At 38.3% G+C, this 18,058-nt stretch overlaps 1 protein-coding gene across 2 annotated transcripts in view; it reads right to left on the bottom strand.

The window, feature by feature from the left end:
• Window positions 1-1,870: 1,870 nt before the first annotated feature.
• LOC124159579 (28S ribosomal protein S35, mitochondrial) overlaps window positions 1,871-18,058 on the bottom strand; it is a 48,251-nt gene continuing 32,063 nt past the window's right edge. For both annotated transcript variants that reach the window (XM_046535481.1, XM_046535480.1), the window contains 2 exons: window positions 13,433-13,628; window positions 1,871-2,229 (listed from right to left, as the gene is read on the bottom strand). In XM_046535481.1, the coding sequence (XP_046391437.1) occupies window positions 2,159-2,229; window positions 13,433-13,628 (267 nt within the window). In that variant the 3' untranslated portion in view covers window positions 1,871-2,158. The remainder of the gene's footprint in view (window positions 2,230-13,432; window positions 13,629-18,058) is intronic.

An 18,058-nucleotide genomic window follows, 5' to 3' on the forward strand; every position in this document is an offset into this window, starting at 1 on the left:
TCTTGTCAGAATGTGTTCATAAGGATGTTGAAATAAATATGTATTTATGTTTCTGGAAAGTATCCTTGGTTCCAATATCCCAAAGTAATGGATGGTAAAAAATGTGTAATCTTACTGTAAAATTGATTTTGATCTAAACTATACATCTTCAGTTTACAATTACCTTTTCTTATTGATATGACATGAATAAAGAGAGAGAATTTGAAAAGGTAAGACTATTTGGAAAATCCAACCGGGAACATGGATTTATTTACATTTTATGTTTTTTTTTGACATATATTCTGCGCGTGCCCAAAAAAAGCTATGATGCACTCTTGGCGGTGATCTACACACAGATGATTGTATGCCATTTAGGAATGCTTGCAAGCATAAAAATGACTCACACTAAAATAACCTATAACTATTGCATCCGTACATAAATTCTTAGGAAACTGGACGGATACAAAACCTGCCACAAACTCAGTATGTCATAGCGAATGTAAACAAGCAGGAATTCCTGTGTACTGCGGGACTGCATAAGCACAACCTATTCTAGGGGCTTTCGTACGGCGGCAGTCGTCACTATATTGCAAGTCGTTATATTTTATAAACACTGTCAAATATACAAAAAAATATTTAGATATATTTTCTATAAGTCAAAAAGAGTCTATTAAAAAAAAAGGAATATTTCAGCCATCGGGGAGACAGAAGAAATTTAGCCCAGCAGTGAATGTGTTAAAGAAGTAGAGTGAAACCTAAGTTACCGAACGCCTCTGATAACAAACAATTCAGATAACGACCAAAAATTTCGCTAAAAATTTGCCTCAAATAGAGAACAAAATTTCGGTAGGCGAACATATGTATAGCGGCCATGTTTGTGTTCGGTGCTGTGCAATCCCAAATGGATACAAAGTAATACAATGTCTACAATATTAAGTCTACAAGTAATACAATGTAATACAATACCTATATACCCTGTAACTTTCAAATAATAGCGAGTCAATAGAAGCTAGGAACCAATTATTCCTATTTACTTTATTTCTTATGGGGAAAATGGTTTCGGATTGCGAACATTTCGGATAACGACCAGCTTTCTGGAGCGGATTGTGGTCGTTATCTGAGGTTCTACTATATAAGCAATCATGGAACGTGTACCAAAAAATAATAAAACACCTAAAAATGGGCAAAAATTTTAACGTTATAATAACACCGCCAAGGTTTTCTATAACACCAAAATTTTTAACAAGTTTTAAAAAGAATTTTAGCAAAAAATAAAACCACTTTCACAGACCTCTAGTCATCATAAGAGATCTCAAAGTGATACTCACCACAATTTTGTAAGTACCAAAGTTGCTAGAATGGGGCCCAAAGAAATGGGCATCAAACTTTTCAACAAATTGCCCACAGATCTTAAAAATGTGAATGATTTTAATTTGTTTAGATCTAAGTGAAAAAACTATTATTGACTAAAATATACTATTCAGTCGATGAATACCTTGATGATGCATTTTAACCTTTTTAATTAAATACGTGCACAGGTAATATCCAGATAGATATGTTTGTATTCATTTGTTTATGTATGTATGATTTTGACGTGCCTTATATCTTGTCCATTATTAATGTACTCGATCGTTGGGCAAATAAAGATATTATTATTATTACATGATTCAATCTTCCATTGCAGTAGCCCTTCCAACAACATTTAAAATCATTGCACCAAAATTGTAAAATTCTAAGATAACAGTAACTTATGAAATAAAATAAATAAATCATGAAAAAAAACTAACAAACCTGCAAAAGAAATCTAACGAGATTAAATTTTACCTTGCTAAAATACAGCAAATTGGATGCACAGAAGTTATAAGGCGGACCAAAAGATTCAATTCCACTCTTCCTTTTGTGAATTTCTCTTCTAATTTCACAAGTTCAATACATCAAGGCAAAATTTTCCTTATCACAGAGTTTCATACGTGTACCATATTTCCCAGATGTTGGATCAATACATAAGTGCTCACAGACTATGACAAACCAATTGTTCATCTTAACCACTGTCCACTGAAATTAATGTCATAAGGTTTGCTACATATTGAGAACACTTCATTGGTTTCAACACATATAAATAATGACTATATCAAACTTTAGCAAACCTCACTACATTTATAATTCATTGTCTCCTTATTTATTTGAGCACCAAACACACTAGGTTCTTTGTGGCTTCTTTGTATTTGTTGATGGTTACTGCATCCTCGCCTGAAAAAAAATTATTCAAGGTCAACATTTTTGGCAATTTCATTGTATTTTATAGATTTATTAACTTGGTAAAAAAATTTAACAAACAATTTGAAAGTGGCATGTATACCTAGAAAGCGACAGCATTATTCTGTAACAGATAGCAGCTGTGTAATTATGGCAAAGGCATCTATTTGGGCGCAATATTATGCCCCCCTGACTCTGTATCTCAAAATAGTGACCAACATCCGGAATTTGGGGTCATGTTATAGCATCGAAAATAATGCCAGCATTAGGCTGGAGTAATTCCGATCGAGACCTCTTACCAGGGCATTTTTTAACATGAGGACCATCCCACTCAATTGTTTCAATTAATATAGAGAAAGGCAATAGCTCCGCTTCAAAGGGTTTAGAGTGATCAAGGATCACTCTAAACCCTTTGAAGTCAGAGGAGAAGATTTTATCAGATTTTTGCACCAACAGAGGAAATAGGATGGTTCTTGTACCAACAATTAGAACTGGAATTGTCGAGGAGAGGTCGAAGTGGTTTAAAAATACACACCCAAGTAATATAAGATTGTTTACATTGCTTAAAATTGGATTGCACTACGCCACAGCCGGAGAGCAAAGCCTGAACTTTTAACACTAAGAAGTGTTTGCTCTAGAGTAATTTAAGTACAGCAGACTTCCATTTATCCAGTTGCGGTTTATCCGTGTTGCGGCTTGTCTGCACATGAGTTTTACACTTCTTCGATATTTTCCGCTATCTTTGTAAAAAATTATCAGATGCAAAAGCACCAGGATTTTTGCATTTTAATGCAAGACTACACTAGGCTGATTATTTTCATTTGAATCCTCTTCATAAAAGGGAATTATTTTATTTACTTTTTGACAAGGAATGTTTCAAGTTTACTTTGACAGCTGCTCTACCATTCAAACGATGATCAGCAGCAGGAAAAAAAAACTCTTGATTAATTTTAGAAGATTCATCAGGGGTTAACCAAATCCAACTTAAGAGAAATGTTGTCTACGATCTATATTTGTATAATTCAAACACCAAATGTGCAATTATTGCTGTGGACTCGCATGCAATTGAATAAGGGCCCAAGGAACCGGAGATTTCGTTGCACTCTGACATATTTACGCCGTGACAAGTCAAGGTCAAACTGGAGAGGAAGAGTAATAGAAGTGAAGGCAGCGCGGGAAGTGGGAGTAGAGATAGCATGAGTCATAGCGAGGCACTCGCCTGCGTAGGCAAATTGCCATAAGTCCGGGTTTCCTATAACCGCTGTGGCAAGATGGGATGATTGCACATCCATTACCTTCACAGAATCTCCATGTTCATGTCACATAAACATCACATTGCACGATCATTTTCAGGGATCATGGAACCACATGAGCAGCAGTTGCATACCAGGCAACTTGCGCAAGGCACAACTACATGGCGTGGTGTCTGACGGCGTAGCTCCGACATTTGTGCAATTGTGCATTTCTGCTAGGCAATTTTCTGAATCTGTGCTCTCACAGACACGGGTATGCGGTTTTCAGAAACTAGTTACATGGAGCAGTAGGAATCCAAATACAATCACGTCATCGCTGCTAAATAGATCGCGATTGGGATAAGAGAGCTGCGAATGATTCCAGAAAGCAATCTAAAATAATGGACAATATGCATAAATGATATTTTTTTTTAATCTACATGAATTATAAATATTACATGAAATTAGAGAGAAAGTTTGGGTTATTGAAGGAGAAGCAACAAAATCACTCCAACCAAACAGATATTTAAATATTCGAATTAATTTGAATTAAAGGCAGATTTAAATTACATTAGTACTCATAGTTACATCAACTTAAGCTTCGTAATAAAATAAAATAAAATTCAATTGAGTATCATGATTAAACAAAATAAATCTGGTTTAAATAGGTGCCAGGAATGGTAAATCACCAATTTGGATCAAGAGAACCTTTCTCACTTTTTTCTAATAAAAATTCAATTTAAATAATATAAGTTTAAAAAAAAAAAATTTTAACACAAATGAAGCTGCGACCACAAACCTCATCATCATGAAAAGGTTTGCAAATAACATCACGAAGATTCCCATATTCACTTTAAATGCATCATTTTTCAGTTTAATGTAATTAACATTGTTGTGGCGTTATGTCTTTAAATATTCCAGATTGTGAACGTAAGCCCCAGACACAGGGAACTCCGATTGTCTGTCTGCTCTGGAGTCATTTTCAATCAATATCTATTATAAGTAGAAATACTCAAAATCAGAGTCATTACAGAAAACAACGATGATAACTAATCATCTCACAGGAAACATTACCAAAAACTAAGTACAAGCTGTATGATTTAGCAGAAATCACCCATCTCAGCTGAACAATCTATCCACCGCCAGCGCCGAAGCCAAAGAGAGATAGCGACCTCCGAATCGTGTCAGGGTGGAGGGGAGGGAATTTGCAAAGGAGTGGAGGGGTAATAGGGCGATGTTCAAGTCAGCTGCATCGGTGTAAATCTGCCGGTAGGCGCCCCTGTTGACTGGCACCACTGCAAAACGTCCATCATCCAAGCCGGGGTTGGGAGAGAATCGCGTACCGCCGGGTTTTCTCTTCTTTATCTCCTGGGTTGGAGACATAGCCAAGTGGTGTGATAGCTTGTAGAGGCAAGTCATTGGAATTCATGGAGGGGAAAGACATAGTGGGATGAGGTGTTGGAGGGAGAGAGAGTTGTGATAGGACAAGTGGAGTACTTCTCACTCCAAACTGCATTCTTATGCCTCAGCACCCACTTCCCCTTCATTCCCAAGGAGTAGGTATTCCTCCTCCGTACTATCTATTTAAGTCTCGATTTCCAGGTATGGCTGGATTGGTTTGCTGGTTCGGTTGGCTGATTCGGTTGGCAGATTTCGGAGGGCAAAGTTCGGAGACAAGAGTTCCGAGACTTAGAGTCTCCGAGCCTTTGAGTCGAAGGTCCTTTGCACAAAAAACCTCTCCCACTTAGAACTTTTCGCGCTAAGTTCTGAGGATAAGTTCAGAGGAATTTCTGGGGGAGTACCAGAAATTTTTGGGGGGTAGATTAAAAAATGCCACAGTTGCAATATCTGGATTCCTGATATGAGTAGCAATAAGAGGCAGCTCATAAAAAATTTCACTTCTACATTCTTCTTATTCCGTGTCGAGCTGAGGCTAAGATGTGTATAATTTTATGTAAATTATGTAGGTAAGATATGTCATTAAATGTTAACAACAAAAATATCATTATTTCCTTTGCACACAACCTACAGTTAAGTTAAAAGTAGGTATCATTAATAGTTCCAAATCTAAATTGTAGAATTATGAAAAATTCGTCAATTCCATCAGCGGTGAAATTTAATCGAGAGAAATATAACCAAACATTCTTTTTCCTTGTGCTGATAAACAACACTCTTTGGGTACCAAACCGTTGATATGCTCCTGTCAAGAAAAAGTGGTAAAGAGATGCAGAGTATATAACAGTTTTTGTTTTGTTATCAGGCAGAAGAGCAAACAAAGCGGATGGTTTACCAACACGTGAACACGCAACATGTACATATTCGACCATGAGAAAAACATGGCATTTCTAGATTCAGAACACAAACACCTAGTGATTTGATAATCATCATTGCAAATGCAACAAGACTTGAAAATTGAATTAGTTTTCACTCAAAGGGCATATCGGTTGAGATCATGGGGATCCTCAGAATGAGATCTTCCTCATCTTTAAATTTTCCTTTGAGTACATATAGTCACATGAATCACATTAATTATCAGTTGCTTTAATCACCAAATGTGTTGCATTGCATAGTTTTGGTTGGTGTAGGTTTCGAAGCATCGTGAACACCGAACTTACCTTCAGCTGTAAATTGTGCCATGGTAAGCCAAGCACATCTAAGGACATTAAAAATCCAGATGTATGGTTAGTGAATTCGTTTTTGTTTGTAAAATAGTGAATAGATTTGAATTAGTACAGAGTACAAACTATTTGATCCTGATTTACCAAGTTTCAGTCATCCACATCTTGATTCGTAGCCGCCAAAACTGCTCGCTCAATCAACCATTAGTGATTTTTGAGGTTATCAATCATCTTTGTGAACACTTTGTTGATAAGCTCATCTTTCGATGATACAAAATAGCAAAACTTCCGAGGAAATGAAATCAATCCATTGACAGGTACACGGCCATTACTATTAGTGCACAATTGCTGAGAAACTTGTTTACACACACACGGTGGAGACGTGTTTGTGGACCTCTCAATTCCAGCTGGGCTTAGCTTGCATTATGTAATTCATTTTATTATTTTAAATATGTTTTAACTATTGAAATGTTTTACATATTGCTAACAAGCTTAGTCATTAAATTGGTTAAAATAAAACAAATCATCTAGTTTTGACCGGCTTGATAGATTTTGCAGTGTTACCAACTCTTAAAAAAATAACCCTAAGATCAAGATCAATTTTTTCGTGAAGTTTTACTATTTTTTAATGTTTATCCTGTTATCAGGGGTTAGTATTCTTCTTCTTCTTCCTTGGCACTACAGCCCGGTATGGGCTTTGGCCTCCCTCAAGACGCCTGTCCATTCTCTCCTGTTCTGCACTTTCTCCCACCATCTGACAATCCTCATAGCCTTCATGTCTTCTTCCACATCCTGCATCCATCTTTTCCTCGGTCTTCCTCTTTTTCTCTTTCCATCCATATTTCCATGTAGAATCTTCTTAGGCATCCTTTCTTCACTCATTCTTTTTACATGACCTAGCCAAGCTAGCCGTTGGGTCTTCACAAACCTCACTATGTCTTCGCCTCGGATAATATTTTCTATTTCCTTGTTTGTTCTTATCCTCCAAGTTACCCCATCTGTCACGGGACCATATATCTTTCGCAAAACCTTCCGTTCAAATATCCGCAGAGCTTGCTCGTTTCCAGCGGAGATGGTCCACGTTTCTGCTCCATATGTCACGACCGGTCTGATAAGTGTCTTATAGATCTTGAATTTCATCTCCTTAGATAGAAGAGTAGACTTCAGGAGCTTAATATTAGCAAAGTAAGCCCTATTTCCAGCCATTATCCTCTTGTTGATCTCTTCCGTCATTGAGTTCTTACAGTTTAAATTAGTACCGAGGTAGCTGAAATATTTTACATTTTCAAAGTTGTACTGCCCAAATGTAACGTTTTGAGTCCATCTTCTGTCTTCCGTGGTCGACATTCTCATGTATTTCGTTTTTCTCTCATTGATTCTGAGCCCTATATTCTTACTCTTCTGTTCTAAGATTTTGAATATTTCTTTCAGAGAATCAATATTCCGTGCCATTAGAACTATATCGTCGGCATAGGCACATGCCTGGGGCCGTATTCTGTAACTCCAAACCGATCGGTGCGGCACCGATTCGTCGGGTGCGACGTCACACCGACTCCCGGTAAGAAGTCGTGCGATTCTGTACGAACCCGGTCGGTGCGGCACCGACGAGAGGACGGGAGATCGTCGGTAGCCGTACCGACAGCAAAAAGGTGTCGGTACGGCCACCGACTAGTGGGTTTCATGAATCGTGGGTGCGCATTGTACGTTTTATTTTGTTTTTATCTCACCACCGAGTAAATAATGAGGTTTTCTGCAATGTTATCTTTTTCTGCCCCTTCGAATACGCCTCTATAATTCACTGTGTCATCATCTATATTAATTACCTTGACAGAAATATAAGATAATGGCCAATAAAAATGAGGTTTGCTAACATATAATGACTTTCTCTCATTTATGTTACCACTTTCACTCGCTTGTAATAGGCTTTATTTCTCTCTATCATCATTTATTTGCTCCTTTGACATAAAAAAGATATTTTTGATTAAATATGAGTTTTGCCGCAATGTTATCACTGTATATCACTCTGAATAGGCGACTGTTATTTCACTCAATCATCAATTTGGCGTTTCTCTCGGCATAGAAATAAGATCTTTTTATTTAAGTATGAAGTTTGCCACCACGGTATCAGTTTCTTTCATTTGTAACGGGCAACTATATTTCATTTCATCGTCAACCATTGATTCCCTTGACGATAAAAGAAGATATTTGTTAATAAGTATGAGGTTTACCGCAATATTATCATTTTCTCTCACTTGGAATGCGCAACTTATACATATGTATTTCACCCAATCACAATTTATTTACTTCCTCGTCATTACACTTCTTTTAATTACACCCAGCTCCATATTTTTATAACAATTTCCTAACTTGTTCCTCTAATATGACATTTACATTTGAATCCTACGTTCACGTTCCATGGTATGCTATTTTCGTCTGCTACGGGTAACCTTCCGTTGATAACATTTATACGGAACTTACTTAATGACAACTATATTACCAAATCATGAATAAATAGCATTATACGGAACCAATATTTAAACAAAGAAACTACGATCTCAAGGATAGTTTCAATAATTCATTCCAGCAACAACAATCTCCATCACATACAAACTTTATTGTGATGTTGTAATATTGTTTCCTTCGATTCTGTAGGTACAGCATTACTACCACACATTATATAAGCATTGTTAACAACTTATCCAATATCGTTTATCTTAATCTAGCAATAAGTCGTAATTTCCGCAAATAAAAAGATTGAGAATGACGACAACAAACTGTGCCAATGAGTCTTCTCTTGTTTTTACCCTTCTTTCATTGGTGGAGACACGTGAAACTTCGGATATATTCGGATTTTCCCTGTTTGGGAAGGAGAGGGAACCGTACCGACTGGTTTGAAACCGACGACCTTACAGAATCGCTGGAAGTGTCGTCGTCGGTGCGGAATCCGTTGTCGGTACGGTTTGATGTCCAGTCGGTGGGCTTGAAAGGGAAACCGACCGGTGCGGCACCGACGAAATACAGAATACGGCCCCTGAGTAGATTTATGCACAATTGTCCCCTCTAACCCCACAGGGGTTAGTATGAATCCAAAAAAAAACAAATATTATTAAAATCTCGAGTTATAAATACTTTGTTATCCACCATTTGTAACTAAAAATGATTCCTAACAAATTAAAAATTATATTTATACTTTATAAAATCGTTACGAATTGTTTTTACTTTTTAGCAACTTTTTTGATCATATCACCAGCACCAGCAATACATTCGTGAGGTCACTCAGACAGCTAATCTAATTCATTCGCAAATCAGGGTTCCCACTCTAATTAATTATAAAATTCACGGTTTTTTCCAGGTTTTCACGGTCTAAATGTCGTCAAATTCACGGTCTGTTGATGAGCCATTTTAGGAAGAAATATTGATGATGTAACAATAACCGGCCGCAAGTTAACTAAAAATTTATCAACCGCGACAGGCGCCATGAATGCAAACGTAATAATGAAAGTGCTCTCTCTCATGACGTCAGCTACTTATCGATAGCAAAATTCAGGTCCAGCTAAAGGTTGTGAGAGGGAAAATAGAGGGAGCAGGATGGCAGGGAAGTGAAGAAGTGTCAGATTTTTCACCGGAGTTAAGGAGCACTTTGTTTACCGATCTTCCAATCACAGGCTCAAGTTCACTGTGTCGTCATGGCACGCGGACCAATAATTGCACTTCGAATATACATAAGCAGATAAATGCGTGGACAGTGACCTAGAAACATGATCGACGTATCGATTTTTCTTTTTATCAGTCAATCGTAGTTCTACACTCAAGTTTGAGAGATTTTTAAGGTTTTATGATGAAATTCACGGCTATTTCCAGGTTTTTCAAGGTAGATGAAATTCAAGGCTTATTAATGGTTTTAAGGTTTTCACAGTTGAGTGGGAACCCTGCAAATTTACATAAGTCAATAATAGAACATTAAATTTTAAGAATGTTATATCCTTATTAAACAAAAATACGGATCTAATGAGAATTATAGGCAATTTAAACTGGTCATTTTGAAAATATTCATAATATTAAATACACAGCAGTCTCTCAGACTGCATGTCACCGGTTTAGGGTTAACAATATACATATTCCTCATTAAAGAGAGATTGCATACGGATGTATGCCGCGAGATGTATGGGAATTGCCCCGACGTTTTGTGACCGACTGCTTGCCACTTCTTCGAGGGAATGACGCTGGACTTTTCCTTTTTATTTCAGGTGGGCAGAGGGGGTGAGGAGTGAGGACTGCAGGGGAAGATTAAGGAATGCAGTGGATGACTGGGTTCCATGCATTACTAATTCTCAATCTCTGTTACAATTATTTTTGTTTTTCTTTGTGTCTATGGCTTCGCGGATGAGTCAGTGTTGAAATCACCTTCGTGATGATTCTAGATTTTTCGAAATCAATCGCGTGTCCTGTGGCTTCCTCCTTCGCTACGGCCAACTTCGTAGAGTAACCCAGTTGAATGGCCCGCTTATGCTCTTCTAGTCGAATTTTGACTGTTCGTCCCGTTTCCCCAATGTATTTCTTTTCGCATGTTCCGCAGGGGATTTTGTACACTCCTTCAAATTGAAGTGGCGTCCTGTCCTTGACATTTCCCAAGAGTTGTCGTATTTGGGTGTGTGGTTTGAAAGTGGCCTTAGTGTCAAACTTCTTTTCAGCCATTCCTTTCACGTAGGAGAGGAAGGCTTTCTTTTGGCTAATGATGTCTTCTCTGGCTTTGGATGTGTTCTTGTTGTCCTTGCTGGTAATCTTTTTAATGTTGCAGGATATATATGGCTCTGTTGTTGTAACCATTAAGACATAGGATGGACTTCACCTAAATTCATAGTTTCAGTTCGATCAGTACAGTTCAGAGAGAGCCGAAGAATCTATCTTCAGAAATGTCTTCTTGAAGAAGCCCTCTTGAAATGTTTCACCCCTGCGATGATTCCATATTTCAAGAAATCTAGAATCATCGTGAGGGTGAAAAATTTCAACACCGACTCATCCGCAAAGCCACAGAGATAAAGAAAAAAATAATTATAACAGAGATACCAGATTGAGAATTAGTAATGCATGGAACCCACAACATTTCTTCATCTTCCCTCTCCAGTCCTCATCGCCTCCACCCACATGAAATAAAAAGGCGAACTCCAGCACCATTCCCTTGAACCAGTGGCAAGCAGTCAGTCGGCATACACCCGTATGTCTCTCTCTAATCACCATGAGCTGCAAAAGCTTTGATCAAGAAATACCGTATTTGCACGAATCTAAGACGAGGTTTTTTTCCCTCGCACCTCCTGCGGAAAAGAGGGTTCGTCTTAGAATCGGATGCAAAATTTTTGACGTCAAGCGGGTTGCATAATTTACGTCGGAAAAATTATGGACACCTGAGGTAGCCACCTAATAGCAATACAACGACAAATCAACGTCAAAAATAGCTTAACAGTAATTTAGCATATTTAATTTTGCGTTCAAGTAAAAAAAAATCCATTTTTGGGTAGCAGGCAAAGATTCGGCACGGGCCGATCAGTCGCCGGGTGCACTTCTGCCGAGTCCGCGAGATTGCCTGCTTTACCCTGGGTTCGGCTCCATTCAAGTTAAAGCTCGATCAACTCTAAAAATGTTCGTGTGATTGGTTACAATTTACCTAAATTGTAACGTTAAAGCCTCAATGCCGTAGTGGGATAAACTGCTACAAAGTCGTCGCATTTTTCTCAGAGCAACGGTAAGATGGCAACATGATTTGCCTCTGATTAGAGAAATCGATTTAGTTGTGATTCCGTGCCTTTCAGAGTATTACGATGGCAGAGAAAAGAAATTATTACACTGCCGCTTTCAAAAGAAAAGTTATTCAGTGGAACTCCGATCTATCGTACCCGTATTGATCATTTTTCCACATTCATCATTCGCCGTTTCTGGTCACAAATAAGATTCCACATAGACGATGTAATTTTTTTCCGCATCCCAAAAGTATCGTTTTTACCGCATTGATTGTTTGAAGATCGTGGTCCCGACGTATAATTTTCCCACATCAATCTTTTGACGAAAATGAGACGAAATAAATACAATGTGTCATTTACGGCTAATAACTACAGGCACCTAGATTAAATATTCCCCACGAAATGAAATTACCATTGGGAGAAGCTAAAAGCCTTGGGGTAGTAGCATAAGCGCATTTCCCAAGATCCGCTATCCACCTCCATACATCTCTCGCCTCCCCCCTCTGACGCTGTCCTCTTCTCCAAAATCAAACAAAATGTCCCAGCTAGCGCAGGGATCGTATTACGAAGACCTTAGCTTCGAAAAAAATATCAAGTTACACAAGAAAAATATGAACGCTTTTCACACTCCCCCTTTTCTCACCCACTGACCTTTTTCAGCGTACCTGGTTCAAAGTTCCCAGTTTCTGGAGGTCAACCGCTGCATGAATCACCTATTAGCTCAAAAGGTGTCTAACAATGAATTTCGGTAATTGGTATTATACTTTTATTAGGCTGGAATATTTGCAATGTACTCGTAATTAGAAAATAGAACGAGACCAAACACGACGTATTTCTAACGTTATTTAAGCATTTTTAAGCAAGGAACTAGTTGGAAAAATACGAAGGTGATTTTTGGCGAAACTCGATATCCTCGTTGCTGAGCTTCTCGGCAGTTAATGCGGCATTTTTTCCGAAAACAGGATTTCAGGTTATTATCAGTTATCAATTTACGAGTTATACCATAAGTCTCACTTGTCAGAGTTACTGAGGAAGGGATATCTTCTCAGGATATTTTGTTCCTCCCTACTAACAATCCGAATTCATTCGCCCATCTGACGCTACGCTAATTAGAGAAGAATGGGTAAGTTGCCCTATCTTTGGGACAAAAAATTTCATGGCGCAGTCATATGGTCATGCTTCACCCGCTGCAGTATGCTCTGCGTACGCCAAACGCGATAGCATAGCTCGTACGAGTGGTTACCTACTTTCCAGGGTGGCTTGCCTTCGTACCACGGAGTGTTTTCCGTGTGGGTTTAATAAAGTCAGGTTTCATTTTCACTAGTTTAATTTTATTCGTCTTCGGACCATGGCCCCACCGAAGAAACTATTAGTCGAATCAACAATAAGACCTAAGTGTCTCGATTAAGTACCACTATTCCTGTCATTACGCGCCAAAAATCCTGCGTTTCCTGGGACATAGGCAACATAGCCAAACATTCGCGCATTGATTGTTTTCCCCTAGAAAATTTTTTTTCCCATAGTGGAGTTCCAAAAAAGGGGGGGTCGTCTTAGAATCGTGTTCGTCTTAGATTCGTGCAAATACGGTATATTTGTATCTGATAATACTTACCCGAATTAAAGAGAGATTCCACAGCAATCTTATAATTCTCTTTATCCTCTTTACTAATATTACTTTTGGGATTCTCTTTGTCATTTTTGCCCTTCCATTGCAGCAGATTAGAAAAATTTTGCTCCGACTCACTTCCCTCCCACAGATACACCTCCATGTCTTCTCTCAGTTTCTCACTTTCCCATGGTTCCACTTTCTGAAATAAACATTCATCACATTAACGAATGATATCCATCTTGATAAGCAACATAAAATTTTGGTCTATAACAATCAGTACATAACGAGGATTTGGAATTGAGGATGGGCGAAGCAAATTCAATAAAGGAAGGAAAATATTTTTGAAGGGTAGACTTACTGGGGGAGGGAGAGAGAGGGGTGAGAGTTATTCAATCAACATGGAATGAACATTTTTAGGCACCAAGCCTCTGCGTCAACTGCACTTGAAAAAATATGCAACCTCCACAACTAATGGAACCACTCCTCCATGGATGGTTGTTGAAATATTTCCTCATGCTAAATTCCTAATACATACCTAACAAAAAGGTTCATTACCTCTAACTTTTTAAATCTCCTTTCAATGATTACGTGACATTTCTGAAATGTAGGAATAAAAATAAAACAAATTTCTCTCACAAACATACTCAAATCCTTTAAAAATGTATTTCTTTAAGATGAACACACAGAAAAACAGCAGCTGGTTTTGTACTTTCAGTGAGTATTAATGTGAGACATATCTGCCTGCTTTCGTTCTTTCTGTTCGTGCCTCTTAATTGCCTTAGTATGTGTTCTCATAATTTTTTAGAATATTTTTTCCAGCTAATGCCAGGATGTTTTGTGCAAAACATCCACAGGGAAAAAATCATTCGCCTTGACCGGGATTCAAACCTGGATCCCCTGGTTTCCAGTCGAGTGCTTTAGCCAGTTCAGCTACTGAAGCGTCATTCTTCCCTGTGGGAATTTGAGGACTACACCGGACAAGGTGCTATGGATTGCTGAGCATATGATGCCACAAGCAGTCCAAATCGTGCGCACAGCACCACAGCCAGGGAGCAAAGCCCAAACTTAAAGAGACCACATAGAGGCCGTCACTCTTTTCTTACTCATTTTACTCATTTCTACTCATCTCATTTTTCAGTGAATTTTCAAGAAAATAACTGGGAAGAGATCGGATGTGAAGAAGCACCTCTAACCTTTTGCATGTCCTTTAGTTGGAAAAAAATATCGCTTACTCCATGCGAAGAGGATTGTTTGGCATTGGAGTTATTTTTTTGTGTTGAAATAATTACAATTATAGTGACTGAGACAAACCGCTATGTAGCACAGTTTCTTGAAAATTTACATGAAAAATTGCAAAGCAAAAAAAAATCGCTCTTTCAAAAGTGGGTTCCTGAAACTCGGGTGGAAATAAGAGTATTTCTAGGTTTGCTCATATCGATGGGAATGAATAAGAAACCAAACTTCAGAATATATTTTATTGGAAAAAATGTATTTGAAACTCGGATAGGATGAATCTTGCAAGATCGCGAGAAAACACTTTATCGCTTGCAAAATAACACGCCAAATCGAACTTAAGCCAGAAAAATAAAGAAAGAACTTGGAAGATTATAACCCAACACGCAGGAAAGAGTGTGAAGTACTGAATAGACCACTGGTTTATTTCACAGATGAATATCCGCAAGTGCGACTGCCAAGACACATAATGACACGTTAAAACGTGTCCAATTGTGTCAAAACATGTGGTTAGTAACTTTTACAGTGTATTTCCCAATTTTTCCCAATGTGTTTCCCAACGTTTTCCAATGTACAGTGGAACCCCGATCTATCGTTCCCGCATTGATCGTTTTCCCGCATTCATCGTTTTCCCGCATTCATCGTTTGCCGCTCCTGGTTTCTCCGTCTCTCCGTCCCAAATTAAGTTCCATAAAGACAATGTAATTTTTTCCCGTATCTATCGTTTGACAAAAATGAGACAAAGTGTTTACAACGTGTTATTTATGGATAATAACGACAGACACAAAGTTTGAATCTTCCCCAGGAGATTGAAATACGATAGGGAGAAGCTGAGTGCCGTGGGATAGTTACATTAGTGCATTTCCCAAGATCTGGTATCCCCCTCCATTCAGCACTCGCCTCTTCCCATCTGAAGCTTTCCTCTTCTCCGAAATAAAAAAAAGGTCCCAGCTCGAGCAGGGATCGTATTATGAAGACCTTAGCTTCGAAAGAAAATATCAAGTTACTCGAGAACAAAAGAAACCTTTTTCACGCTTCCCCCTTTCTCGACCGCTGACTTTTTTTAGCTGAGTCGCATCAAAGATCCCCACCTCTGGAGGTCAACTGCTGTATGAATCACCGATTAGCCCAAAAGGTGCGTAAAAATGAATTTCGGCAATTGGTATTATACTTATATTAGATTCAGATATTAGTGATGTGCACGTAATTCAAAAAAGAATGATACCAAACACGACGTATTTCTAACGTTATTTAACCATTTTAAGCAAGGAAATAGTTGGAATAATAAGATGGTGATTTCTGGCTAATATCGATATCCTCACAGCTGATAGTGAGCTTCACGGCAGTTGATGCGGATTTTTTTTCGAAAACGTTGATTACAATTTACGAGTTATGCTACAAGTCTCACTTGTCTGAGGTGCTAATGAAGCGATGTCTTCTCAGAATATTTTGTTTCTCCCTACTAGCAATCTGAATTCATCTGCTCATCTAGAGCTACGCTACTTATTGTTAGAAATGAGTGGGTAAGCTGCCTTTTCTATAGGATAAAAAATTTGCGCAGTCATATGGTCATGCTTCACCCTCTGCAGTAAGCTCTGCTTACGCCGTACGCGATAGCATTAGTGCCGAACTTCACCTCATACGAGTGGTTCCGTACTTTCCAGGGTGGGTTGACTTAAAACCGGCGAGTGTTTTCCGTGTGGTTACAATAGAGTCCGGTTTCATTTTTATTAATTGGTTTTATTCTTATTCGTCTTCGGACCATGGCCCTTCCGAAGACACGAGTGAGAACTTTAAAAGATAGACTGAAAATAATTGAAGACGAAGAAATGAATCCGGGCTAGAAATGCATGAATATTACAGCACGCCTCGGTATGTCCGCTAGTACATGATGGCAGGGGTGGGGGTAAAGCGAGATCCCTGGTGAAAACAAGAAGGGAGATAAAGCCAAGGATCGGGTGGGCGTGCCGCTGATAATTAATGCCACATTGCCTCAATCATATTAAAAATTTAATTGCAAGAAAGGAACATTTCAAAAAATAAACTATTTTTGGCCTTCTTGATCCATCTCATAACCAATCACTGCGACGGCGAAATCAGTTGTTTGAGGCATAACACGCACATTTCTCTCGTAAATACGCGTACTTGAAATAGCATTTGATGGATAAGAATTTTTACAGTGAAATAGCAGTGAAAATTTCGAGTGTAGTGAAATATTTTTTAGCAAGGCGAGGTGTTCCTTTAGGATATTTGAAAGAGATATAATCCGAATCAACAATATGACCTAAGTTTTTCCATAAAGTAATAATATTCCTGTAATCAGCCAATATCTTTTTTGAATCCATTAATGAATGTCATAATTAGCAAAAATCCAGCGTTTCCTGGGATATAGGCAACCCGGACAAACATTCCCGCATTCATCGTTTTTTTCATCCATCTACCTGAAAAACGATAAATCGAGGTTCCACTGTATTTAATGGAAAGGTTTAAGCTCTTACTTTAAGAGTAAGGAGGACAACGAAGTCAAATCATGAGCCTCCAAAACGCTGTTACAATAATATTTTGACAAATATGATTCGTTGACCAGATTTTTTTGGCAGCTCTTTATACCACCTCCTAGACCCACTCGTATACCCCCTTCCCCTCTTATATTTTATGTTATATTAATACTTTACAAAATGGGGGGTGAACAGTGTATTCATCCCTTAAAAACATTTATATTAGCTACCATATCATATACAATAAAAAGCGAAGAAAAATGGTTATTTAAATTTAAAAAAAATTTTTTTTTTTTCAATTATCATCCCCTAAATCTTTTCAACCCCAGTCAAGTTCGTCTCTCTCGTAACCCTGATTGCCATAAAACGTCAGTTTTTTTCAATCAGAAGCAGATTATTAAAGTATACCGGGCTAGCCACGGTGATAACTTTTTATCCATAGGGGAGAATGACGCCTCGGTAGCTTAACTGGCTAAAGCACTCGGCCGGAAATCGAGGGATCCGGGTTCGAATCCCGGTCAAGGCGAATGATTTTTCCTCAGTGGATTTTTCGCACTAGAAGCAGATAACATTAGTAAAAGTCCCTTGAAAAGCGATAAGTTTAGATACGGGGTAGTTTTCCCTAATTTAGGGGTTGCTCGTAAAAATGGAGGGTGATGGAAAAAAACGGAGGTCATTTTCAGATTCAGTGACCCAAAATTAGTCAGATACACCCTAAATTGTAGCCGGGCATTTTTTGAACTTTTTTTTGCAGAACAGTGATATTGTGGCAAGTGCGAAACTTTTCAAGCCAGCCTCGTGATACACAAAATCCGTCTTCACCTAAATTCACGACCAATTGCTTGGCTTCCTGGCAAATTAGAGGTCAAGTGACAAGGATATTCAAACTTTGTATTTG

This window comes from Ischnura elegans, chromosome 5, assembly GCF_921293095.1.
Source record: "Ischnura elegans chromosome 5, ioIscEleg1.1, whole genome shotgun sequence".
Lineage (NCBI taxonomy): Eukaryota > Metazoa > Arthropoda > Insecta > Odonata > Coenagrionidae > Ischnura > Ischnura elegans.